This window comes from Dermochelys coriacea, chromosome 8 (genome assembly GCF_009764565.3).
Source record: "Dermochelys coriacea isolate rDerCor1 chromosome 8, rDerCor1.pri.v4, whole genome shotgun sequence".
Classification (NCBI taxonomy): Eukaryota; Metazoa; Chordata; order Testudines; family Dermochelyidae; genus Dermochelys; species Dermochelys coriacea.
The window spans coordinates 94,787,508-94,814,231 of NC_050075.1; the positions used below are offsets into that span (position 1 = coordinate 94,787,508).

Genomic DNA, 26,724 nt, shown 5'->3' on the forward strand with positions numbered 1-26,724 from the left:
CATAAGTTACACTGAAATTGCGCAATGCAACAAGATATGACTGAGAGAACACATGCACCATTGTTTTGTTACCTTCTCGTTATACTGTGTGAAATTCTTCAGGGATCCTTTACCCTTTGATAAACTGAAACCTAGCTCAAAAAGGGGAGGTATTTTAGCATAACTTATTCCCAAGGTAAATCCATAATTTGAAGATTTATCTTTTTTTATGGCATCCAATAAATCTCTCGAATTATCGTAAAACTCAAAAGAGAATCCGGAATCAGCATGAGCCTGAAATGAAAAGAAGAGGCATTACTTTTGCAGCTATGATCTGCCTTCTTTACCCTATAACTCTCTGTGCTGAAGTATCTGATCCTGCCCCAACTGAAGTCAGTGGTAAGGTAATGCAGCTTATTATTAAAGTAGTCTGACACTTCCCATTACAAAATCCTGCTTTCAGTTGCTTATAACTTTGCTAAACTTTAATTGTTTTAGCTGAAATTTTCCCCGATGGTGCCTAACTCAAGCTGGATATTTTCCAGAAAATATCATCAAAATTGGTTCAACTGTTTCTGAGAATGAGGTTAGGGGGAAATACATGTTTTTGGTTTTGCCCACAATAAAAATGTTCTTTGAACAACTCTAGTGCCCCTATACTTGAGAACAGCGACTTGAAATTTGGCATGGTGGTGGCCTTTGTGTCAGGGATGTGCCGTTTGCCAAATCTGACTCAATTTAACCAAGTTTTGAGTCTTTGAAAAATCTACACCATAGATTAAATTATAAATTATAAACACATGCTCAGTAGAGACTGCTTAGATTTTACCAATTAAAATCTAAGCAGATTCCACCCACAGTGAGGCTAGCCTGACAGCTCCTAGTGTGAGCATGCACCATTCCCACAGAGTTACTAAACATGGTCCATCCCAGGGCTACAGGGGCTCAGATGGACTTTTGCTGTAAGTGTTGCTCCTAGCTGTCTACTCTGGGCACTGGAACTAAGAGCAGGGGTATGTCTCTTTTAGGGTATATCTATACTACCAGTGGGATCGGTGGGCCGTGATTGATCCAGCAGGGGTCGATTTATCGCATCTAGTCTAGATGCGATAAATCGACCCCCGAGCGCTCTCCTGTCGACTCCTGTACTCCAGTGCCATGAGACACGCAGGCAGAGTCACTGGGGGAGCGGCAGCAGTAGACTCACTGCAGTGAAGACACCGCAGTGAGTAGGTCTAAGTATGTTGATGTCAGCTACATTATTCATGTAGCTGAAGTTGCATAACTTAGATCGATTCCCGCCCCCACCCCTATGTAGACCAGGCCTTGAACTCTCAGCAATGGCACCCAGATGTTAAGAAAGAACATATCTGGGAGAGAAACTGGGATTGGTTGGGCAAAGAAATTGCAACTGGGAGCAAAAAAGGGAAGCTAAGACTGAGAGTTGGTGCAGGGGGAGGCAGGGTAGAGGGAGTAGAAGTTGGGACTAGTTGGGCAAGGAGACTGGGAGCCAGGTCGAGGAGTGGGAGCTAATGAGGAAAACAGGAAGAGGGTGTCAGTTGGTGGTGGTGTGAGGGACATGGAAATTGGATGAGGAGCTTGGAGGAGGGGGAAGACTGGGATTGGCTGGACAAGACGACTGGCACCAGGAACCAAGGAGAGGGCAGACTAGGGTTGAGAACTCACAGTTGCAACTGAAGTCCATGGGAGCTGTGCTTTCACCACATGAACTGCTCTATAATGCTAAGTACTCTGAAAAATTAAGTCCTCCTAAACTCAAAATTTGTGGATTTTAATCTCAGTACTTCAACCCCACATCTCTAAAATGGGGATAATATTCCCCCCTCACAGGGATGTTGTGAAGATAATTTAATAGATGTCTGTGAAGCACTCAGATACTATAGGGATGAGTGCCAGAGAAAAGACCATGAAGAAATTAGTAATTCTTTCTTCAGAGCACTATTTGAATAGTATGCAGTGAATAAGCCCCTCGGGGTTGAGGCACAGATTGAACAAAGAGCAAACACAAAATATTGAATAGGCGCTTGTTAAGTGAGCATTGTGCATTGAATTTCTATCCTGTGGAAAATACCGTATGTGATCATGTAATTATAAACTGCAGCATAATGCTTACACACAAGAGGGCCAAATTAAGATTGCACAGGCAACCTTAGTTCTGGCTTTCTTAACTTTTTTTAGTGCTTGACTTTGCAATCTTAACATTCTTTTAATCTTTTGGTAGTTTATACAGTGCATAACATTTTAGTGAAAGCAACAAGTCTCTGCATGGAATAGCTTGCCTTCTTGAGGGGCATACAGAGAAAATACCGTTTTGGAACTTTATAGAACTCTAAATGCGCTACTTCACTGTAAGGCATTTGGTACTGCACAACATTTTGATTAAGAAACTAGAATGACACAATCAACACGGCAAACATTAAACGGATTAAAAATGGGATACGTCTCTCAATATAATTGCAAATGGGGAAAACATCATCTAATAGTGGTTTTTTCTCTTGGGGTCCTGCAGGTTCTTGGCCCTAAATATTTAAAATTTTTATCAATGACTTGGAAGAAAACATGAAGTCATGACTGCTAAAGTTTGTAGGTGACTCACAGATCAGGGGAGTGGTAAATAACAAATAGAACTGGTCACTGATACAGAGCCATCTAGATTGCTTGATAAACTGGGATCTGGCAAACAATATGCCTTTCAATATGGCCAAAAACAAAATTCATACATCTCGGGACAAAATATACAAGCCATATGTACAGGATGGACTCTATCCTGGCAAGCAGGGACTGAACCGAAGTCTGAAGTGTGACACTGTAGCCAAAAGAACTAATGGAATCCTTGGCTGTATAAACGGGAATATTGAGAGGAGTAAGGAGGTTATATTACTTCTGCATTTGGCACTGGTGTGACCACTGCAGGAATACCATGTCCAGTTCTGGTGTCCATACTTCAGAAAGGATGTTGAAAAATTGGAGAGGGTTCAGAGAAGAGCCTCAAGAATGATTAAAGGATTGGAAAACATGCCATATACTGAGAGACTCAAGGAGCTCGATCTCTTTAGTTTATCTAAGAGAAAGGGGGTGATTTTTATCACAGTTTATATATATATCTACATGGGGAATAGAAATTTGGTCTGCTAGATTGAAGAACCTTCTATTATCAAGGTAAAACAAGATCCAATGGCTGGACGTTGAAGCTAGACAAATTCACGCTGGAAATAAGGTGGAATTTTTTTAATAGTGAGGGCAACTAACCATTGGAACATTTTACCAATGTTTCTTCATGACTGAAAATGTTTAAGATACGCTCTAGTTTAAGGTTTCAGAGTAGCAGCCGTGTTAGTCTGTATTCGCAAAAAGAAAAGGAGTACTTGTGGCACCTTAGAGACTAACAAATTTATTAGAGCATAAGCTTTCGTGAGCTGTAGCTCACGAAAGCTTATGCTCTAATGCTCTAGTTTAAGCACAACAACTGGACTTGAAGCAGGAATTTAATTTAGGGAAGTCCTGCAGGGTGTGTTGTTCAGGTGGTCAGACTAAATCACAATGGTCTCTTCTGGCCTTAAAATGTATTAATCTGAGGGCATGTCTTCATTAGCAATGTTAAGCACTGCCACGGCAGCCGTTTAACGTGGCTGTGTAGTTGCGGCCCCAGTACTGGGAGAGCGCTGTAAAAATACCACCCCCACGAGGGGAGTAGCTCCCAGTGCTGGTCCACTGTCTACACTGCTACTTTGCAGCGCTGAAACTTGCAGCACTCAAGGGGGTGTTTTTTCACATCCCTGAGCAAGAAAGTTGCAGTGCTAAAAAGTAGCAGGGTAGACCAGGCCTAAAAGTCCATCTCCACTGCAGGAAGAAGTGTGTGTTCAGTGGGAATGCATAGTAAAATTTTTGAAAGGGTGAAAATTGACTTAGAAGCTGAAGACCCATTTTCAAACAAGGCCTAGGGCTAGGGCCAGATTTTCAAAGGCACCTAAAAATGAAGACAGGTCCCTTCTAGGATTTTCAAAAGTCGCTGTGGCATGACTATAGAGTTCCTGTTTCTCCACAGTTAACAGACATGATCAGGATATTTTCCTATGGGGAGCTTACTAAATGGGGGACCTTCCTGGTGAGAGGGTTCTCTACTAGGTGCTTAAAGCATGGCTCTCTGTGTTTATGACCTCATGCTACAGATCCTAAGCAAGTTAAGCATCTAACTCAAAACTATTTCAATGGGATTTAGGGTTGTGAGCCCAGATCCTTAAAGGTTTCAGAGTAGCAGCCGTGTTAGTCTGTATTCGCAAAAAGAAAAGGAGTACTTGTGGCACCTTAGAGACTAACAAATTTATTAGAGCATAAGCTTTCGTGAGCTACAGCTCACTTCATCGGATGCATTTGGTGGAAAAAACAGAGGAGAGATTTATATACACACACACAGAGAACATGAAACAATGGGTTTATCATACACACTGTAAGGAGAGTGATCACTTAAGATAAGCCATCACCAACAGCAGGGGGGGGAAGGAGGAAAACCTTTCATGGTGACAAGCAGGTAGGCTAATTCCAGCAGTTAACAAGAATATCAGAGGAACAGTGGGGGGTGGGGTGGGAGGGAGAAATACCATGGGGAAATAGTTTTACTTTGTGTAATGACTCATCCATTCCCAGTCTCTATTCAAGCCTAAGTTAATTGTATCCAGTTTGCAAATTAATTCCAATTCAGCAGTCTCTCGTTGGAGTCTGTTTTTGAAGCTTTTTTGTTGAAGTATAGCCACTCTTAGGTCTGTGATCGAGTGACCAGAGAGATTGAAGTGTTCTCCAACTGGTTTTTGAATGTTATAATTCTTGACGTCTGATTTGTGTCCATTCATTCTTTTACGTAGAGACTGTCCAGTTTGGCCAATGTACATGGCAGAGGGGCATTGCTGGCACATGATGGCATATATCACATTGGTAGATGCGCAGGTGAACGAGCCTCTGATAGTGTGGCTGATGTGATTAGGCCCTATGATGGTATCCCCTGAATAGATATGTGGACAGAGTTGGCAACGGGCTTTGTTGCAAGGATAGGTTCCTGGGTTAGTGGTTCTGTTGTGTGGTGTGTGGTTGCTGGTGAGTATTTGCTTCAGATTGGGGGGCTGTCTGTAAGCAAGGACTGGTCTGTCTCCCAAGATCTGAGAGAGCGATGGCTCGTCCTTCAGGATAGGTTGTAGATCCTTGATGATGCGTTGGAGGGGTTTTAGTTGGGGGCTGAAGGTGATGGCTAGTGGCGTTCTGTTGTTTTCTTTGTTGGGCCTGTCCTGTAGTAGGTGACTTCTGGGTACTCTTCTGGCTCTGTCAATCTGTTTCTTCACTTCAGCAGGTGGGTACTGTAGTTGTAGGAATGCATGATAGAGATCTTGTAGGTGTTTGTCTCTGTCTGAGGGGTTGGAGCAAATGCGGTTATATCGTAGCGCTTGGCTGTAGACAATGGATCGAGTGGTATGATCTGGATGAAAGCTAGAGGCATGTAGGTAGGAATAGCGGTCAGTAGGTTTCCGATATAGGGTGGTGTTTATGTGACCATCGCTTATTAGCACCGTAGTGTCCAGGAAGTGGATCTCTTGTGTGGACTGGTCCAGGCTGAGGTTGATGGTGGGATGGAAATTGTTGAAATCATGGTGGAATTCCTCAAGAGCTTCTTTTCCATGGGTCCAGATGATGAAGATGTCATCAATGTAGCGCAAGTAGAGTAGGGGCATTAGGGAACGAGAGCTGAGGAAGCGTTGTTCTAAGTCAGCCATAAAAATGTTGGCATACTGTGCAGCACTCCCAGCTATCTTCGAGACACCACCGATTTCCTGAGGAAACTACAGTCCATTGGTGATCTTCCTAAAAACACCATCCTAGCCACTATGGATGTAGAAGCCCTCTACACCAACATTCCACACAAAGATGGACTACAAGCCGTCAGGAACAGTATCCCCGATACTGTCACGGCTAACCTGGTGGCAGAACTTTGTGACTTTGTCCTGACCCATAACTATTTCACATTTGGTGACAATGTATACCTTCAAATCAGCGGCACTGCGATGGGTACCCGCATGGCCCCACAGTATGCCAACATTTTTATGGCTGACTTAGAACAACGCTTCCTCAGCTCTCGTTCCCTAATGCCCCTACTCTACTTGCGCTACATTGATGACATCTTCATCATCTGGACCCATGGAAAAGAAGCTCTTGAGGAATTCCACCATGATTTCAACAATTTCCATCCCACCATCAACCTCAGCCTGGACCAGTCCACACAAGAGATCCACTTCCTGGACACTACGGTGCTAATAAGCGATGGTCACATAAACACCACCCTATATCGGAAACCTACTGACCGCTATTCCTACCTACATGCCTCTAGCTTTCATCCAGATCATACCACTCGATCCATTGTCTACAGCCAAGCGCTACGATATAACCGCATTTGCTCCAACCCCTCAGACAGAGACAAACACCTACAAGATCTCTATCATGCATTCCTACAACTACAGTACCCACCTGCTGAAGTGAAGAAACAGATTGACAGAGCCAGAAGAGTACCCAGAAGTCACCTACTACAGGACAGGCCCAACAAAGAAAACAACAGAACGCCACTAGCCATCACCTTCAGCCCCCAACTAAAACCCCTCCAACGCATCATCAAGGATCTACAACCTATCCTGAAGGACGAGCCATCGCTCTCTCAGATCTTGGGAGACAGACCAGTCCTTGCTTACAGACAGCCCCCCAATCTGAAGCAAATACTCACCAGCAACCACACACCACACAACAGAACCACTAACCCAGGAACCTATCCTTGCAACAAAGCCCGTTGCCAACTCTGTCCACATATCTATTCAGGGGATACCATCATAGGGCCTAATCACATCAGCCACACTATCAGAGGCTCGTTCACCTGCGCATCTACCAATGTGATATATGCCATCATGTGCCAGCAATGCCCCTCTGCCATGTACATTGGCCAAACTGGACAGTCTCTACGTAAAAGAATGAATGGACACAAATCAGACGTCAAGAATTATAACATTCAAAAACCAGTTGGAGAACACTTCAATCTCTCTGGTCACTCGATCACAGACCTAAGAGTGGCTATACTTCAACAAAAAAGCTTCAAAAACAGACTCCAACGAGAGACTGCTGAATTGGAATTAATTTGCAAACTGGATACAATTAACTTAGGCTTGAATAGAGACTGGGAATGGATGAGTCATTACACAAAGTAAAACTATTTCCCCATGGTATTTCTCCCTCCCACCCCACCCCCCACTGTTCCTCTGATATTCTTGTTAACTGCTGGAATTAGCCTACCTGCTTGTCACCATGAAAGGTTTTCCTCCTTCCCCCCCCTGCTGTTGGTGATGGCTTATCTTAAGTGATCACTCTCCTTACAGTGTGTATGATAAACCCATTGTTTCATGTTCTCTGTGTGTGTGTATATAAATCTCTCCTCTGTTTTTTCCACCAAATGCATCCGATGAAGTGAGCTGTAGCTCACGAAAGCTTATGCTCTAATAAATTTGTTAGTCTCTAAGGTGCCACAAGTACTCCTTTTCTTTTTGCAGATCCTTAAAGATACTCTGTTCAGCACTGCAATGCCTAACACATAGGCTGCCTGCCACCCAGTGGAATCTTCAGCCTGAATCTGGGTGCCCAGGCCCCACATACAATGAATGGAGAGAGTTAGGCATAAGAAAGGATTGAAAGAAGGTGCTTTTGAAAACCACGCTAGGTTCTGATCTGTATTTTTAGGTGCTGAAATATCTTTGAAAATCTGGCTCTGAGTGATTTAACGAAGCTCACATAGAAAGTCTGTGGCAGAGCAAAATCTCCACAGTTCCTAGACTAGTACCCTAACCATTAGATTATCTTTCCTTCCCTATTTGTTGTTTGTTTTGTGTTAGTGCCTAAAAGCCCGTGCCTCCATGTGCTGGGAAATGTACAAACAGGTAACAGAGGCATTCCCTGCCCCAAAGAGGCTATAGACACAAGTGGGTATAACAACCTGACAGGAGGAGCAAAAGGTAACAAAGCGGGGATTAGGATAAGCAATGGTCAAAGCAAACTAACTGCTAACCATGGCAATGATGACTTTACCCTGCAGTGTAGGAAGTTCCCAGCAGGACAGGTGGAATTTTAAAGCTCCAGCATTATACAGACAGAGGTGGGGGTGGGAGGTGCCTTAGCTCTTCTATGGCACTTGTCATCCAGCCTGCAGATCTCAAAGCACTGTAAAAGTGGGCAAGTATCATCATCCCCATTTAACAAATGGGGAAACTGAGGCACAGAGAGGGTGACGTGATTTGTCCGAGGTGTCACACCTTGTTAATAGCCGAGCTGGGAGCAGAAACCCAGTTCAGTGCCTTGTCCATTCAACCAGAATAAGTAATAGGATTGCTTGGGTGATGCAGCAAGAATCACATTAATTCCTTGGTGTGTGGGTTTTAAAAATAACTATGTTGTACAAATGCTATTGTTAACTAAAAAATTGTTGCTTTAGAGAATGTTGTAAAAGGTGGGGTTTGTGGAAGGATTTGAAGGAGAGCCTGATTGAAGGGAGTACTGGACCCAAAACATGTGGAATTGCTCTAGTAATCTCTTGTATCAAAATGCACAATCTCAGTAACAGCCCCAGAGCATATGAGGCTGCTCATCCATGAAAGTAGGTCTTCAATGTTATCTTTCTACTGCTGCAAATAACTGTAATATATATCCTGAGAAAATCTACGTAACATCTCTAAGGCAAACTTCAGTTCCTAGTGAGAAAATGTTGCTAAATTAACATCTTAAATACTTACTAGAAATTGATATACATGGAAATTGTAGGGTTTTCTAAAATATTTCTCATCATCCCCATAGTGCAAATGTTCACATGCAGAGTCATACTTCAATTCCCGCCATTCTCCATTGTAAATGTACTCACACTGGCCTCCATAATACTTAGGATCGTATACAAATTGCATTTCTTCTTGTGTAAGAACATTGTATCTTTAATGAAAAGAGACATCATTCAGAAATTAACTATAGCTCTTTTTGCTATTACAAGAAAAATTGCTACCTTTTCTCTCTCCCCCACCCTCTCCTTTGACTTTACATACATTCTGTTCTCAGACACTGGACTTTGTTTGCTTTGGATAGCAATGACTCAGGATCTTTGACTTCATAAATGGGAGGTTTTGATTCCACACCTCTCCATTTTTGTCCTTTTCCTGTGGGAACTAAACTAAAGTGACTTGTCTCTCTGACTAAAAATGAGACAAATAGCCTGTTATTTCAAAGACAGTATCATAGAATCATAAGTTAGAGATGGAAGACACTAATGAAATCATCCAGTTCATCTCTCTTCCAATAAAAGATGGTTCTCTGTAGTTCATTTTCTAGTATTTGGTCAGGTAGAGTTATAAAAATGTCCCAAATTATGAGGCTTCCATCAAGTCCCTTGGGAAATCATTTCACAGCCTCCTAATCCATCTCACTGTCACAGAATTCTTCCTGGTATTCAAAGTAAACATTCTGTTTATCAATTTCACCACTTTTCTGCTAGTTGTTCTCTCATTTACCTGTTCCCCCTGGGGTGTTAACAACCTCCATATATTTGTAGACTGCTCCCAATTAGTCAAATTATTCATAGTTGGTTCACTTAGTCTTTCCATATTGGTCATTTCCTCCTTCTCCCTGACCATTTTAGATTCTCTTTTCTCAATTCCCTTCAGTTTGTCAATGTCTTTTTTGCTAACTTGGTAGCCTGAAATAAAAGTAGCATACACGGATGTCCGTTAAGAAATTCCTCAGAACTGGAAATTCTCTTCAAAAACATAAGAATGGCCATACTGGGTCAGACCTAAGGTCCATCTAGCCCAGTGGCTGACTTCCAACAGTGGCCAATGCCAGGTGCCCCAGAGGGAATGAACAGAACAGGGAATCATCAAGTGATCCATCCCCTGTCACCCATCCCCAGGTTTTGCCAATCAGAGGCTAGGGACACCGTCCCTGCCCATCCTGGCTAACAGCCATTGATGGACCTATCCTCCATGAACTTATCTAGTTCTTTTTTGAATCCTGTTAGTCTTGGCCTTCACAACATCCTCTGGCAAAGAGTTCCATTGACTGACTGCGTTCTGTGAAAAAATATTTACTTTTTTTTTTTAAGCATGCTGTCTATTAGTTTGATTTGGTGACCCCTAGTTCTTGTGTTATGAGAAGGAGTACATAACACTTCCTTATTTACTTTCTTCACACCAGTCATGATTTTATAGACCTCTATCCTATCCCCCCTTAGTCGTCGTCTCTTTTTCAAGCAGAAAAGTCCCAGTCTTATTAATCTCTCCTCATACAGAAGCCGTTCCATACCCCTAATAATTTTTGTTGACCTTTTCCGAACCTTTTCCAATTTCAATATATCTTTTTTGAGATGGGGTGACCACATCTGCATGCAGTATTCAAGATGTGGGCTTATCATGGGTTTATATAGGGGCAATATGATATTTTCTGTCTTATTATCTAGCCCTTACTTAATGATGCCCAACATTCTGGTCGCTTTTTTGACTGCCACTGCCAATTGACTGGATGTTTGCAGAGAACTATCCACAAGATCTTTCTTGAGTGGCAACAGCTAATTTAGACCCCATCATTTTATATGTATAATTGGGATTATGTTTTCCAATGTGCATTACTTTGCATTTATCAACACTGAATTTCATCTGCCATTTTGTTGCCCAGTCACCCAGTTTTCAGAGGTCCCTTTGTAGCTCTTCGTAGTATGCCTTGGATTTAACTATTTTGAGTAGTTTGTATCATCTGCAAATTTTGCCACCTCACCGTTTTACCCGTTTTCCCAGATCATTTATGAATATGTTGAATAGGACTGGTCCCAGTACAGACCACTGGGGGACACCACTATTTACCACTCTCCATTCTGAAAACTGACCATTTATTTCTACCCTTTGTTTCCTATCTTTTAACCAGTTACCAATCCATCAGAGGACCTTCCCTCTTATCCCAGGAAAGCTTACTTTGCTTAAGAGCCTTTAGTCAGGGACCTGGTCAAAGGCTTTCTGAAAATCTAAGTAGACTATCTTCAATGGTTTTCCCCCTTGTCCACAGGCATGTTGATCCATTCAAAGAATTCTAGTAGACTGGTAAGGCATGATTTCCCTTTATGAAGATACTGAACACTTAATATTGTGTGCTTTGCTGAGGGAAATATAAATGACAGTAGTCTATGACAATGAAAACAAAATTAATATGTGGACTGATATCTTTAGATATCAGATATTTTTGGGGCTTCTTCCAAAAAAACCCCAACAACCCCATTTAACTCATAAGGAGTCTTTTCACCAACTTCTGCAGCTTTGGATCAAGCTAATGTAGTGGTTATATGATGAATGACCACATTCTCATACTGTAACGCCTATTTTCTTTCACATAAGGCTAAGCTTATAAATATATATATAATTTTAAATGATGCCATCAGAGAGAGTTTGTCAGTGTTACCTGTCTTAGATTCCACTTCTTTCTTACCTAATTCAGTCATAAGCAGTTTAGGATTTGATTAAGCAGTTTAGGATTTGATTAAGCAATGCTTTCTCCTGCAAGTAGGTACATTGAGGATAGACCCTGAATGCTCTAAATCAATGTTCTTAATTCTTCAAAGCAGGGAAAGCAATTAGACTTAGCATTCAGAATGTTCTATTTTACTTCATATATTGCTTTCATTAAATAGAGAAAGTTATAGCTTAATAGGGCATTACAAAGGTGTGAAATTATTATTATTATTACCCTGAGGGGCAAACAGAAACATGGAGGGCATGTCTACACTGCAATTGAATGCTAGTGGCTGGCCTGTGTCAGCTGACTCATGCTCAGAGGGCTCAGGCTAGGGGGCTGTTTAATTGTGGTGTAGATGCTTGGGTTGAAGCCTGGGTTCTGAGACAATGCCAGGCGAGTCCGAGCCCAAGCCCAAATGTCAACACTGCAATTAAATAGCCCCCTAGCCTGAGTATTGTGAGACTGAGTCAGCTGACATGGGCCAGCTGCAGGTGTTAACCTCTCTGGGCATGTCTGCACTGCAGTTAAAGTGATTTGTTCAAGCTTCCAGAGTGAGTCAGATGCAGAACTTGGATCACATGCCAGGTCTGTTGATTCAAAGTCCAGTGCCCTGTCTGCTACTCACTGCTGTACAATTTAGACTGTGAAGTCCTTGGGACAATATCCTCCTCCTCTGGTTTGTACAGTACTATGCACGCTGTCAGAGATCAATTCATAGAAAAATGATGCTACTACAGAATAAGAGCAACATACAAATGTAATCCTGGCCTGACTGAAAGAACAGCAAATATAGATTAATTACTCACCCTTGGGCTGCTTTTTCAGACCCAGGAATTGGTTCTAGGTTTTCACAGAGGCTTTCAATATCTTCATCCTCACAGTTATTCTCATCAGACCCATCTCTGCAGTCTGGCTCTCCGTTACATACAAGGTGGGGTTTTATACAGCGACCTGAAGTATATATGTACATATAATCTCTTAATCATCTCAGACTGAATAAGCATTGTAAAGTAGGTAATTTTAGGATTTAGTGTTCACTGACACAAGTCCATAAAGAAGGGTTGAGCCTGCATGTCCTTACTCAGGCAAAAGTTCCATTTATTTCAGTAAAAGGAGTGTATTACACCCCAGGGTCTACATTGGCTTCTGCCATCGTAGAGTCTTCAGAGACCCTAGCAGCTAAAGCTCCTTCACTGGCATTTACAATACCCCTATTCATGTACAGGGGAAAGCTTGGTATCTCAGAAACCTCTGTGTGGTCAGGGCTGGCAAATGGTGGAATTATTAAAGGAGACCATGTACATAAGAATGGCCATACTGGATCAGACCAAAGGTCCATCCGGCCCAGTATCCTGTCTATTGACAGTGGCCAATGCCAGGTGCCCCAGAAAGAGTGAACCTAACAGGTGGTGATCTAGTGATCTCTCTCTCTCTCTCCTACCATCCATCTCCACCCTCTGACAAACAGAGGCTAGGGACACCATTCCTTACCCATCCTGGCTAATAGCCATTAATGGACTTAACCTCCATGAATTTATCTAGTTCTTTTAAACCCAGTTTGAATCCTAGCCTTCACAACCTCCTCAGGCAAGGAGTTCCACAGGTTGACTGTCCACTGAGTGAAGAACTTCCTTTTATTGGTTTTAAACCTGCTACCCATTAATTTCATTTGGTGGCCCCTAGTTCTTATATTATGGGAACAAGTAAATAACTTTTCCTCATTCACTTTCTCCACACCACTCATGATTTTATATACCTCTATCATATCATCATAAAATATCAGGGTTGGAAGGGACCTCAGGAGGTCATCTAGTCCAACTCCCTGCTCAAAGCAGGATCAATCCCCAACTAAATCATCCCAGACAGGGCTTTGTCAAGCCTGACCTTAAAAATCTCAAAGGAAGGAGATTCCACCACCTCCTTAGGTAACGCATTCCAGTGCTTCACCACCCTCTAGTGAAATAATGTTTCCTAATATCCAACCTAGACCTGCCCCACTGCAACTTGAGACCATTACTCCTTGATCTGTCATCTGCTACCACTGAGAACAGTCTAGATCCATCCTATTTGGAGCCCTCTTTCAGGTAGTTGAAAGCAGTTATCAAATCCCCCCTCATTCTTCTCTTCTGCAGACTAAACAATCCTAGTTCCCTCAGCCTCTCCTCATAAGTCATGTGTTCCAGTCCCCTAATAATTGTTGTTGCCCTTTTCTGAAGCTTTTCTAATGCCAGTATATCTTTTTTGAGATGAGGGGGACCACATCTCTACGCAGTATTCATGGATTTATATAAGGGTAATAAGATCATCTCCTTCTTATTCTCTATCCCTTTTTTAATTATTTCTAACATCCCGTTAGCATTTTTAACTGCTGCTGCACACTGGGTGGACATCTTCAGAGAACTATACACGATGACTCCAAGATCTTTCTCCTGATTAGTCCTAGCTAAATTAGCCCCAATCATATTGTATGTATAGTTGGGGTTATTTTTTCCAATGTGCATTACTTTACATTTATCCACATTAAATTTCATTTGCCATTTTGTTGCCCAATCACTTAGTTTTGTGAGATCTTTTTGAAGTTCTTCACAGTCTGCTTTGGTCTTAACTATCTTGAGCAGTTTAGTATCCTCTGCAAACTTTGCCACCTCACTGTTTACCCCCTATCTCCAGATCATTTATGAATAAGATTGGTCCTAGGACTAACCCTTGGGGAACACTACTAGTTACCCCTCTCTATTCTGAAAATTTACCATTTATTCCTACCCTTTGTTCCCTGTCTTTTAACCAGTTCTCAATCCATGAAAGATCTTCCCTCTTACCCATGACAACTTAATTTACATAGGAGCCTTTGGTGAGGGACCTTGTCAAAGGCTTTCTGGAAATCTAAGTACACCATGTCCACTGGATCCCCCTTGTCCACATGTTTGTTTGACCCCCTTAAAGAATTCTAATAGATTAGTAAGACGTGATCTCCCTTTACAGAAACCATGTTGACTTTTGCACAACAATTTATGTTCTAAGTGTCTGACCATTTTATTTCTGTATTTATGTCCTGTATTGTTTTTCATATGTATTAAAATGTCTTACCTGCGCTGTTCACTCCCTCTGGGGAACCTGGCATTGGCCACTCTCAGAAGACAGGATACTGGGCTAGATGGACCTTTTGATCTGACCCAGTATGGCCGTTCTTATGTCTTAGGAAGTCACACTGCCCTCTCTCCCTCCCAGGTAGAGATGAGCTATTACAGTAGTAGAACTGGTGTCTTCAGCCTGCAGCAGAGAGGGGGCAGGATTCCAGAGGACTAGGCAGGAGGCATATACTCCTTGTGATTCATGGGGATCCATGCACCCCTTTGAGCAGGAGTTTAGGGGGCCAGCAAGCTGGTGGATCTGTGATCTGCTAGCTATTCTTCACTACAGCGATGGGCAAAACAGCCACAAGGGCTACTTCAGTGCTTTCTGCTACATCACTATAGCTCGTAAGAAAGGACTATTCCCTCCCTGCATCTACAAATCTTCTTAATGCTTATCTGGGTTACTTGGACCAGGATTTGGGCCTTATTGTTTAGAGAAAAGCAGAGTTTGAACTTGAAACCATCCTAAAACTTTCCCTGGCACTGTGCAGCGCAGCACAACTGTGGAGCCTGGGTTGGACACCTATTAAGTTCTAAATAATAGATCCACTGTGTGAAATTCTTGTCAAGTTCATTTTGCAATGCTCCAGTATGTTTGTTATCTAAGATCATGTTCCTGAATAGGAATTACAAGAATAAATAGCTTCTTGAGTTGGCTAAGTGAAATTAACTCTGTCAGGTTAATGTACAGATTTGCCTTTTCAAGTTGCAGAAGGTGTTTTGGGAATTTGTTACAATAATTATATTCAGAAACGAATGTTTGCAGGAGGCACAACTTGAGAATACTTGTGCCATTGAAAATGAAGGGACATATCTGCCACTGGAGTAAATTGGTGTCGCTCCATTGATGTCTGCAAAGGAATGCTGATTTCCACCAGCTAAAGATCTGGCCCTAGATATGGTGCACATGTTTCCTAATATCTATAATGGTATTATATACTAGAAAGCAGAACGTGGCACTATTGTGTTGTAAGTAAAAACTCTACTGACTCAACCTAATCTTGCAGGGACAGCCACCTGATCCTGATTCTACTGTAGCTAGTGCTGGTAGAAAAAATTTCTGTCAAAACTCTTTTTGATAGAAAATTGTCTGTTTGGCTTTTTTGTTTTTTGATAAAACAATTTTCATGAAAGCTATCTGTTTTCCACAAATTTTTAATTTTTCATCAAAAAACCAAATACCTGAAATGAGAGAGGTTGTGATTTAAGCCAATATCTGAAATCTGGGCAGACTACATCTCCCATGATACACCACATCCAGGGAGTCGTAGGACACATTCCCTTCCCTTCCCATGAGGCGAGAAAGTGGTGCATCATGGGAGAGGTAATCTAGCCAGAGAATTTATGCTGAGGAAGCTGAGGGACTGGTCCATTGCTCTCATTGATTATCTCATCCAGGACCAAAATTATTTGCTGCTGTTCCCAATAGCATTTCACTTACCTGTCTCCTCACACTGAAAATCTTTTCCACAGCATTGGCTTGCTGCACATGTTTCTGTTGCTCGGCATGCTGCCTCATCCCAAAGATGACCAGTGCATTTACTCCCCTTAAACTTGGCAGGCTGCAGCAAAGTTCTGTATCTGTACTAAATCACATTAAATAATATAAAATAAAAAAAGCAAAGAAATTGGCCAATTAACAAGAACTTTGTATCCAGAAATTATAAGACTTCAATTAAATATTTAGTGGTAAAAACAAATCTCCTTTACAAATTAACCTGTTAGAACGTGTTTTAATTATTTAGGAATAAATAAATATTACTGCAGCCAACTATGGAAATTAAAGGGCTTAGCAAGAATAAAAATAAGGTGAGAGACAATAGGCTGGATTCCCTTCCCCCTCCCCCCCTCTTGCACTGTTGTAAATTTGGTGTACATCCATTGACTTCAGTGGAGTTATTCCTGATTAACACCAGTGTGAGTTGAATAACACTTATTATTTTGAACAAAGCGGCTCTTTTACAGTGGTGGAATAGATTACATATTAATTTCGACATCCTGCAGATACTGCAGTCCTTTTGGATGGAGCAGGGAAACTTCCCAGTCCTCATTTTCTGTTAATTACACACATTTTAACTAACTGTCCCTGTTCCATTAGGCCCAACACCTGGTAAAGTTAGTTAATTTTTCCAAATTCTGGACCTTGTGCCTTTGTTCTATGCCTTTGATGTGGCATTAAGCTTTTCCAGTTACATATGTTTTGGAGTGGAATGTGGTGTGAGCTATAGGAATATCAGAGCTATAGGAATATCAGATGCAGACAAACAAAAATCAAACTGAGATCCTGAAAGGCGCACAGCATTTGTGGCTGATTAATAGTGGATGATGCTGCCTATCCAACTGAACAAAAAGAAAAGGAAGAGCATCCCCATTTGGAGTATGGGTCTTCCTTTCTCACTCATTCCATATTCTTGACCTCTTGCTTTCTGCCTACAATATAAGTGGAAAATAGAAGTTATGACCAATACTTAACCGTTATGAAGAAACATGTGAAATGATACAAAAATCAGAGTAAACAGAACTGATGATCAAAGAATGCTTTCCAAAGTGTGTTTATATCTGAATATTTGCATTGAGTCAACAGAAATTCAATTAAAACCCAGCTAAATAAAGAAGAAAACAATTAGCCAAATATTGCAGGCCTGATTCTTCTCTCATTTGCACCAGTTTTGCACCTTTAACACTTTTTTGGCTTCAATTAAATTACTCCTGATTTACACCAGCGTAAGTAAGAGGAGACTCAGGCCCCATGTTTCTAATACAAGATAATGTTTATTATATTTGGATGAATTTACTAGATGTTTCAGAAACTATGAATGTGCATAATACATATAACTAATCTGTGTACATGATCATCAGACACATCTGAAGATAAGTGAATACATTATGGTTGAGACTTACTTTCTTCTCTTGGCAAGGAAAGCAACCAGTCCATTCTGACCACTGGCTTAACTGACAGTTCACAGGAGCTGGAGTATTGACATCTCTTCTGGCTCTTCTGAAGAGAGTAAATGAAACTGGCCTAAGTTTTGGAGTGGAGTTTTAAGAAGAGATAATAGCTGTGGAGCCAAGCAGCAGAAGGAAAATCGTATCTAGAGGAAACTAGAAACTTTTGCTGGAGAGAGTTGGATCCAAACCACAGGTGGTGAAAATCAGTGTAACTGCACTGAGGTCATTGGAGCTACACTAGGCTGTGCCAGCTAAAAATCTGACTAATAGAATTTGCCAGTGGCAGAAGAAAAAACAGGAACTGGATGTCTTCATCTCCTGTTTCCTGCTCTACCAATAGATTACCTCCTTTTCCAGTATGGCGTATGTGATAATGGGTGTTGTAAAAACCAAACATAAAGCTCCTAATAAATAATGGATTATACCCACGTTCTAGAATATGACCAGAAACAGAATGCTGGAGATGGAAGAGAAAGCTGATTTGAATTCACACTGAGAATCCAAGTAAAAATAACAAACAGCATTTTGACCTAGAAGCTTCTTTTGAGGACAATTTGTAAAGGAAAGCATATAATTAATATGAGAGGAAATTTAAAGGTGGAGGCTACGAATATAATAGACACAGAAGATACAGTAGGAGAGGGTGTTGCAAAAGGATAAGGAGCAACTACTACATTAAGGAAAAAGAAAGCAAAATAATCTGTAGTGAAGTGGAGGAATAGCAAAAATATAAAAGTTTAGAGTGAAATCCACTTTTTACTTTTCCTCTCACATCTCGCCCCCAAATTGTCAAGATAATGTAATTACAAGTGCATGAACATGGCATTACAATATCAACAGAGTTAAAAAAAATTAATGGAAATTTGGAACTGATTCTGAAATGCGTAGATGGAATGAAACTGTCAATACAATTCTAAATGTGATTGGGCTAAATTGTACTCTTCCTTATGCCTGTGAAATCCCTTTGCCATCAGTCTATTGCACTGGGTTTTTATCGGTATAACTGAGAGCAGAATAACAATTCAAATCTGTAAAGACCACGGGTCAAATTCTCTTCTGGTGTAAATAAGTAAAACTCCACTGAAGTCAGAGTTCTACACATTTGCACCGACCAGTAATTTGCCCCAGTGTTTTGATAACACAACCAAACAATATCAGTGTGAGTATATGGAATCCACCTTATAATTTTACAGTCTAATTTAATGATATTGTTGAAATGCACTGTACACTACAGCATATAGGGAAACTAAATCCCCCCAAAGGAAAGGACACAACAACTATTAAGGCTGAGGCATAGAGGGCCTTATACAAAACTCCTCACTCATTCCCTACGCAAAGAAAACTCTCATTGTCGTCAAAGGGAGTTTTAGCCATGTAAGGAGTGGAGGGGAAAAAAAAGTGCTGTATAAGGCTCAGAAATTCAGTGTACACAGACATAATTCTCTCTAGGCCTGATCCAAAGCCCATTAAAGTCCATTGAAAGACTCTTGTTGACTTCAACAGGCTTTGGATCAGATCCTCAAAGAGGCTCATACATAGCACCAGGGAAATATTTGTCTCGCCATCCAGAGCAGTACTTATGAGCCTTTGCCCATCAATCTTACAATTTGTATTTGGATAAAGCATTGTTTTGTGTTATGGAGTACTGTACCAAAATAGGGGTGTCTGCCTTAGCTCAAAACATGTTTTGTGGGTTTATTTCTAACCCTCAGCATTATTATTATTATTTTTGGCGATTAACTAATGAGCAATCTGTTGTACTTAAGAGACTATGGTCCAAAGAGAAACACTGATAATTAGAGGAGGTATGGGGTACATTAGGGATTCATCAGAAGCTTGAGAAGAGAGAATACTAAATGAAACACACAAATGTTCAGCAAAGGAGCCTGTGGATAACAGATCAGTGTGCTAGATGAAAACACACTGGATCTGCAGACAAACAGCAGAAACATGAAGACAGAGCACCCTAGAAAACATATAGTTGTCCTGATGGAAGGGTTTGGTGGCTATACCCTTCAGTACTTCATAAAGTATTTAATTGGCTCACCTTCACCTAGCTTTTTAAATTTACCTCTTCATTATTCTGCCTTGTTTGATAAGTTCATCAAACACCAAAAATCTCTGCTTTGTTCACTTTCAAAAGGGATTAGCAGAGTAAGCCTTCATAATTAAATGCATCTCTACCAAGCATTATTTGCTATGTCCTCCCTGCCTCCATGTCCCAATTATCAGATACCTTTTTTGAGCCTTCAGAATCATATTTGCCTTTAAAACAAGTTTGCAATTAACAGCTGAAGAAAAATCCAATTTTTTTCCTATCTTCAAACTGTTTTCTTTAAAGAAATGTCACTTTGTTTCTTTTTTAAGCCACAATGACATTCATAATGAGATACAATGGGGAAATAAATATAAAGACATATAATTCCCTTTAATTCATTATTTCAATGTTGAGCAAATCAAATAATGTTTAACATTCAAATCATAAATATGAAATAACTGTAGTGTTGCAAACACTACAATTGAAAGCAAAATATTAATTATAAATGAAGCTTGATATATAGGAGATAGCAACCCAACGTACACAAATATAGCACAGGAAATTTAAAATGAATGAATATTCTCCCTTAAAAGAATAAAGTACATTAAAACAACAAGGAATGCCAATTACTAGACCATGATTTGGATGATTGCCAATATTCTTTTCTGGTAGCTGTTTACAGATAACAGTGCCCATATGCCTCTATTTGAGGCTGAATTGATGGGCTAGCCAGATAGACAGTAATGTACAGCTGCATGTTAAATTATATAGAGATAGACTTACCTCTGGGAAGGCAATCCTGTTACCTCACTGTGTGCTGTAACTGTATCCTGACATGATATTAGATAGGCTATCCAGAGAATCAGAGGAGAAACTTCATTCAGGCTCCACCACATTTCTTTTACATATGTAAATATTTCATATAAAATAGTTGAAAACAAGTTTTTCCTTTGCCTGGGAGACCCTTCGGTTCCAGTGCTGATGGGTAGAATAGAAAAACCTCCAGATTCTGAGCTTTGCAGAATACTGTAAATCATTGACAAAAGCACAAATCACGGGGCCCCAAGATGTATTCTGAAGGTCATTGCCTTTTTTAAAACAAATTCCCAGATATTAGGCAAGGGAATATATTTAACCAAGTGTCTATTTACACATTAAAGTCAAATAAGACTTATCAGTGAAATGATCATTGGATCAACCTCAGGCACTCTGACTAATTTAGTGGGAGAGGGATTCTGATTTTATTTAATTTTGTAACTTGGTATGTAATTTTTGGGTTTCTGATAACTAAAATTAACTGTGGGGAAGTTTGGCAGTATAGCAAATTGAATATTGTAGAATTCTGTTACAAGGAACAAACAGTGCCATGCACTATAAGGAATACTAAAGGTAATGGCAATTCATTTTTCTCCATTGTCTGTCTCAATAAAATAGTTCCCAGAGTCCAAGGATGTGGGTGAGTTATTGTCTGACTCATAATGGCTGTCGGGTTTGCCTATGCAGTCACTGCATCACTGGAATCTAAATCTTTGTTTTCTAAAGCGATCTGGGATGAAAAAGGTGCAACTGAAATCTAAAGTTCTGTTCTGTTCTATATGCTCTGTGAACCCAGCTGTCAAATCTGTCTGCAGCTCAAAGTTCTGATGACCTTTAATATAAATGGCTGCATTTGCACAATCAAATGCTTTCTCCATGATAACATATCATATATGATACCATATATAATGAAAATTATTTGTGGTATGCCTCCTAGAAATAAAGCTGGGCTGGTTTGTGCAACAATTTCTAACTGCTGGGCTTGGTCACTTATTTATTTTTTATTAGAGGGGGAATTGATATGGACAGATTTAAGCAGTAAAGCAATGCACATCCTGTTAGAGGTGGAATTAAAGAAATGCTTTCCCAGGTGTTACATATAACATCACTTTCAGTTATGATTCCATTTACAACATTATGCATTGAACTTGTCTGAATGTGTGTTCGAATGCTGTTTCTAATTCTTTGAACCTCTCTGCTTGAAATGCTGGCAATGCGTTAGATGCACAACTTATACTGTCTAACTTCAGAGCTTCAGATTGGGACAAAACAATGAGCTGGATAAATGGGAATAAAAGAAGACTCTCAAATTGGGGTTAGGCTATGGGCTTGATCCTGTACCTGTCGAAATCAATAGAAAAGCTCACACTGGTTTCAATGGAAGCTCTGGATCAGGTACTATGTTAATATTTTTATTCCAGATCAGTTTCTCCTGATGTTGAGGTACTCTGTATAACTTTTCATTTAGAGCCCTTGTGTACCTCAAATCTGAGGCAGAATAGCGCAGTGTAAACAAATTTGGTCACACGTGTTCCTTGCTGTTCTCTGTTCCAGTTGAAGAGATTTAGATGGCTCTTGTGTGAATTGCATCTCTACTTTCTTAATGTTTTGCTCAAGCTGCATGAGGGAATCATTCTTTTTCCTCACTGATAACAATATAGTATTTTGTTTCACTTCAACAGGTCTCCAGCTCAGTCATAAATACTATAGTGTCTTGTCCACAAGAGCTGGAATTAATTTCTGCATGCAGAAACCATCGATCTTGTAAATATCACCTGAATGCCACATATGGTAAGACGGCTGTATTAAACAATAAGCCTACAAAAGCCTGGGCTTACGGTATGATGATATCACACTAACTAACATTAAATTTCTGTGTAGCAATTTAGAACTAGCAATTCTGTATTTTAGTATTACATTTTTTACTGTATTCAAATCTCTTCCACTGTAAGGAATCAGATTCTTTGAGAGAACTACCCTTACTTTTTTCATAGACATTTTGGGGTACACTATTTTTAATACTATAAATCTTAATTCCTGAATATGATGCTAATTTAGGACTGATCTAAAGACCACTGAAGTCAACCTCTTTTCTAGTTCCTATACCACACTCATCACTGTAGTAACTGAGTGCTTTCCAGTAGTGCATTATGCAATGTGCCTAACATCTGTCGCATGTTTGTGCTCTCATTTTCTCCCCAGGAGGAGAAGTGTATGCAGTGGAGTGTCTTCTGCTGGTAAAATTGGGTTGTTGTGTTTTTATATATAATGTATATTATATTATGCACGTTGCTATGTATTAACGTTAGAGAAGGCAACGTCAATAATTGTGCCTCGCACTTAGGGCTCGTCTGCACTACTGTGTGGGGTCTATCTAAGATCCACAACTTCAGCTATGTGAATAGCATAGCTGAAGTCAATGTACTTAGCTGTCAACTTATCGCAGTGAAGACACCGCAGTAACTAGATCTAGTCGCTCTCCTGTCGACAGTCGCTCTCCTGTCGACTCTGCTTGCACTTCTCATTCTGGTGGAGCATTGGAGTCGATGGGAGAGCGCTTAGCGGTTGATTTATCATGTCTATACTAGATGAGATAAATTGACCCCCACTGGATCGATCGCTACCCGCTGATCCAGTGGGTAGTGTAGACAAGCTCTTAGAGTGGAAGGTGATGTATTTGTGATGGACCTTAGTTCCTGGGGGAGTTCATTCCATAGTCTCAGACTGGACCCTGTGAAAGTTTTATCTTCTAAGCAGATGAGCTTTACCTTTATTGTTGAGAGTTCCATTGTGCCAGAGGAACAGAGTTGTCAACCATGGTCTTCATCCTAAAGCTTTAGGTGGCCTCTTAAATATCCTGGGCTGAGGCTACGGAGCACCTTGAAGCTAAGGAGTAAGATTTGAACTTAATTCAATATTCTATGGAAAGCCAGTGTACCGGGTGGAGAACAGGTTTGATGGGCCTGTGTGCAATGAGTCATTTCTGAGCCTGACAAGTGCTGCTGAGTCATCCCGCAGCCTGAGCCTGCTGTGTCATTCCTAAGCCTGATTACTTGAGGGCTCCATGTCAATCATCCAGCACTCAGCCAGTCCACAGGCAAAGGTCTAACCAGGTGACCCCAAGGCCAGGGATATAGGCTCCCAAGGAGAGCAGCTATTCCAGTCTGCTCAACGTTGCTACCTCAGAGAGACTATCCCTTGTTGCTTCTGTTCCAGCCCCACCCTGTGCATGTTCCTACTCCAACCCCCTTCTTGATTCCTGCTCTGACCCCCTGGCTCCACTAGGCCCAACCACCGATGCTCCAATCACTAGGCCTGACCATCCATTTCTCAGTTTCTGACACTGTGTGATACGCTGCAGCATTCTCTTTTAGTTGGAGTTTCCTAAGCACTGAAGGCTTCATGCCCAAGTATATTGCATTGCAATAGTCCACCCGAGAGGTGACAAAGGTGTGAATAGCTGAGGACAGATCATTATCCGTCAGGATGGGATGCGGTCTCCTAGTCAACTGGAGGTGGTAGAAAGTGTTGTTCACAGATGCTGCCATATGAGAGCGTAGCCTCAGTGAGGAATCCAAGAGTACTAAAGTATAGACTATATTGACCAATTATGGTGTGTACCTTCAATGAAAGCACTGTGGCTGCTAACTCTTCAGAAGGCTTTCTCTTGCCCACCACGTCACGTTTACTTAGGTTCAGCTTCAGCCAACTCTTCTTTGTCCATGAACTGATCTTGTCGAGTCGCTGTGCATTTTGGTGGTAGTGGTGTGATTGTATGGATGAAGGATAAGTAGAGCTGTGTATCCTCTTCATTTTGCTGGCACTTGATTCCAGTTGCCTGATCATTTTATCTAGTGCAGGGGTGGGCAAACTATGACCTGTGGGCCGGATCTGGCTCCTCAGGGCTTTGGATCCGGCCCACGGGATTGCCCCCCGTGGTGCTGCAGGCCCCGCACCACTCTCAGAAGCGGCCAGCACCACGTCCCTGGGGCCCCAGGGGCGTGGGGGGCAGAGGGCTTCAAGTGTTGCCCTTGCCTCCAGGCACCGCCCCCCGCAGCTCCCATTGGCTGGGAACGGGGAACTGTGGCCAATGGGAACTTCGGGGGAGGTACCTGGAGGCATGGCAAGGGCAGCACACGGAGCCCTGTACCCCCCACTCCAGGGGCTGCGCAGGGACGTGGTGCCGGCCGCTTCCCGGAGCAGTGCTGTGTGGGGCCAGGGAAGGCAGGCAGGGAGCCTGCCCTGGCTCCGGTGCACGCTGCTGCCACCCCGGAGCCGCTTTAGGTAAGCAGCACTGGGCCGGAGCCTGAACCCCTCCTGCACCCCACCCCACAACTCCCTGCCTGCACCTCACACCCCTCCTGCACCAACTCCCTGCCCTGAGGCCCCTGCTGCACCCTGCACCCCCGTGTACCCCAACCCCCTGCCCTGAGCTCCCCCTTGCACCCTGCATCCCTGTGTACCCCAACCCCCTGCCCTGAGCTCCCTCTTGTACCCCACACCCCTCCTGCACCCCAACCCCCTTCCCTAAGCTCCCTCTCAGTCTGCACTCCTCTTGCACCCCTTCCCTAAGCCCCCTCATACACCCCTCCTCTGCCCCAATCCCTTGCCTTGAGCCCGTTCCTGCACACCGCACCCCCTCCCACACCCCGCAGTCCGTCCCACACCCCAACCCCCTGCCCCGGCCCTGCATACAATTTCCCCACCTAGATGTGGCCCTCGGCCCAAAAAGTTTGCCCACCCCGATCTAGTGGCTGCATGTAGATGTTGAAAAGGACCAGAAAGAATTGATTTCTATGGGTCAAGTGAGGAGTCTAACAGTGGGGGTACAGGTCTCTATTGACTTCAATGGGCTTTGGTTCATGTCCATAGTATATGATCCATCCAAGCATATGTTTAACTTTTAAAGAATTGTCCTTTTTCATGCAATGGGACTTCTTGCATGCTTTAAGTTTAAAGATGCTTTGGGGCCTCGATGGATCAGGACCATATTATGACAACCAGTCCCTTAATAATACCTACAACAGATACTTGGATAGATAAAAGACAAAGCTAAAGAAGTCTTTTTTTGTTTTTAATTGTGTGTTTTCATTGCCCTCCCTACAATGCCTGAATAGAGTGCCTCTTAAAATTTCTGAAATTAATCATGTGATAACTTTGATTGGACTGACCAATACTTTTCAGCTTGTTCAATTAAAAAGTATCATCTACATTGTCTACTTTTAGGATCAGTAAAGCTGCAAACATTTTAAAATAGCTAAACAGTTACCATGATTCTCAACCCTGATGGAGACAGATGAGCCTAGCACTCCCTCTAGTGGAAAACAGATGCAATAGAATATCTTCCTATGGAGATAACTAGAATTTTGGTTTAGTAGGAATGATCCATCTCTGAAAGTGACTTTAGCACAAGACTCTGCACCACTTTAGCTGGGCAGCATTACATGAGGGTTAAGTGACGTGCAGACTTTGAGATTGCCCTCTTCAGGGTGTGATATACAGCAAGTCCTCCAAAAAGAAAAGGAGTACTTGTGGCACCTTAGAGACTAACAAATTTATTGGAGCATAAGCTTTCGTGAGCTACAGCTCACTTCATCGGATGCATTTGGTGGAAAAAACAGAGGGGAGATTGATATACACACAGAGACAGCATGAAACAATGGGTTTATCATACACACTGTAAGGAGAGTGATCACTTAAGATAAGCCATCACCAGCAGCGGGGGGGGTGGGGGGGGAAAGGAGGAAAACCTTTCATGGTGAGAAGCAAGGTAGGCTATTTCCAGCAGTTAACAAGAATATCTGAGGAACAGTGGGGGATGGGGTCGGATGGGGGGGAGAAATAACATGGGGAAATAGTTTTACTTTGTGTAATGACTCATCCATTCCCAGTCTCTATTCAAGCCTAAGTTAATTGTATCCAGTTTGCAAATTAATTCCAATTCAGCAGTCTCTCGTTGGAGTCTGTGTTTGAAGCTTTTTTGTTGAAGGATAGCCACTCTCAGGTCTGTAATCGAGTGACCAGAGAGATTGAAATGTTCTCCAACTGGTTTTTGAATGTTATAATTCTTGACGTCTGATTTGTGTCCATTCATTCTTTTACGTAGAGACTGTCCAGTTTGGCCAATGTACATGGCAGAGGGGCATTGCTGGCACATGATGGCGTAGATCACATTGGTAGATGCGCAGGTGAACGAGCCTCTGATAGTGTGGATCACGTTGGTAGATGCGCAGG

At 41.9% G+C, this 26,724-nt stretch overlaps 1 protein-coding gene and 1 long non-coding RNA gene across 2 annotated transcripts in view; one reads left to right on the plus strand and one right to left on the minus strand.

The window, feature by feature from the left end:
* Window positions 1–20,703, minus strand: part of C8A (complement C8 alpha chain) — a 40,838-nt gene extending 20,135 nt beyond the window's left edge. Inside the window, exons 1-6 of the mRNA XM_043490998.1 lie at window positions 20,458–20,703; window positions 17,589–17,685; window positions 16,129–16,273; window positions 12,360–12,504; window positions 8,805–8,994; window positions 73–273 (exon numbers count right to left, since the gene is read on the minus strand). Of these exons, the coding sequence (XP_043346933.1) occupies window positions 73–273; window positions 8,805–8,994; window positions 12,360–12,504; window positions 16,129–16,273; window positions 17,589–17,685; window positions 20,458–20,570 (891 nt within the window). The 5' untranslated portion in view covers window positions 20,571–20,703. The remainder of the gene's footprint in view (window positions 1–72; window positions 274–8,804; window positions 8,995–12,359; window positions 12,505–16,128; window positions 16,274–17,588; window positions 17,686–20,457) is intronic.
* On the plus strand, window positions 156–19,020 carry LOC122455549. Its single transcript, XR_006273800.1, has 4 exons — window positions 156–383; window positions 2,510–2,610; window positions 7,911–7,997; window positions 17,606–19,020. It is a non-coding gene; the product is annotated as an uncharacterized LOC122455549 (long non-coding RNA).
* Window positions 20,704–26,724: the final 6,021 nt, after the last annotated feature.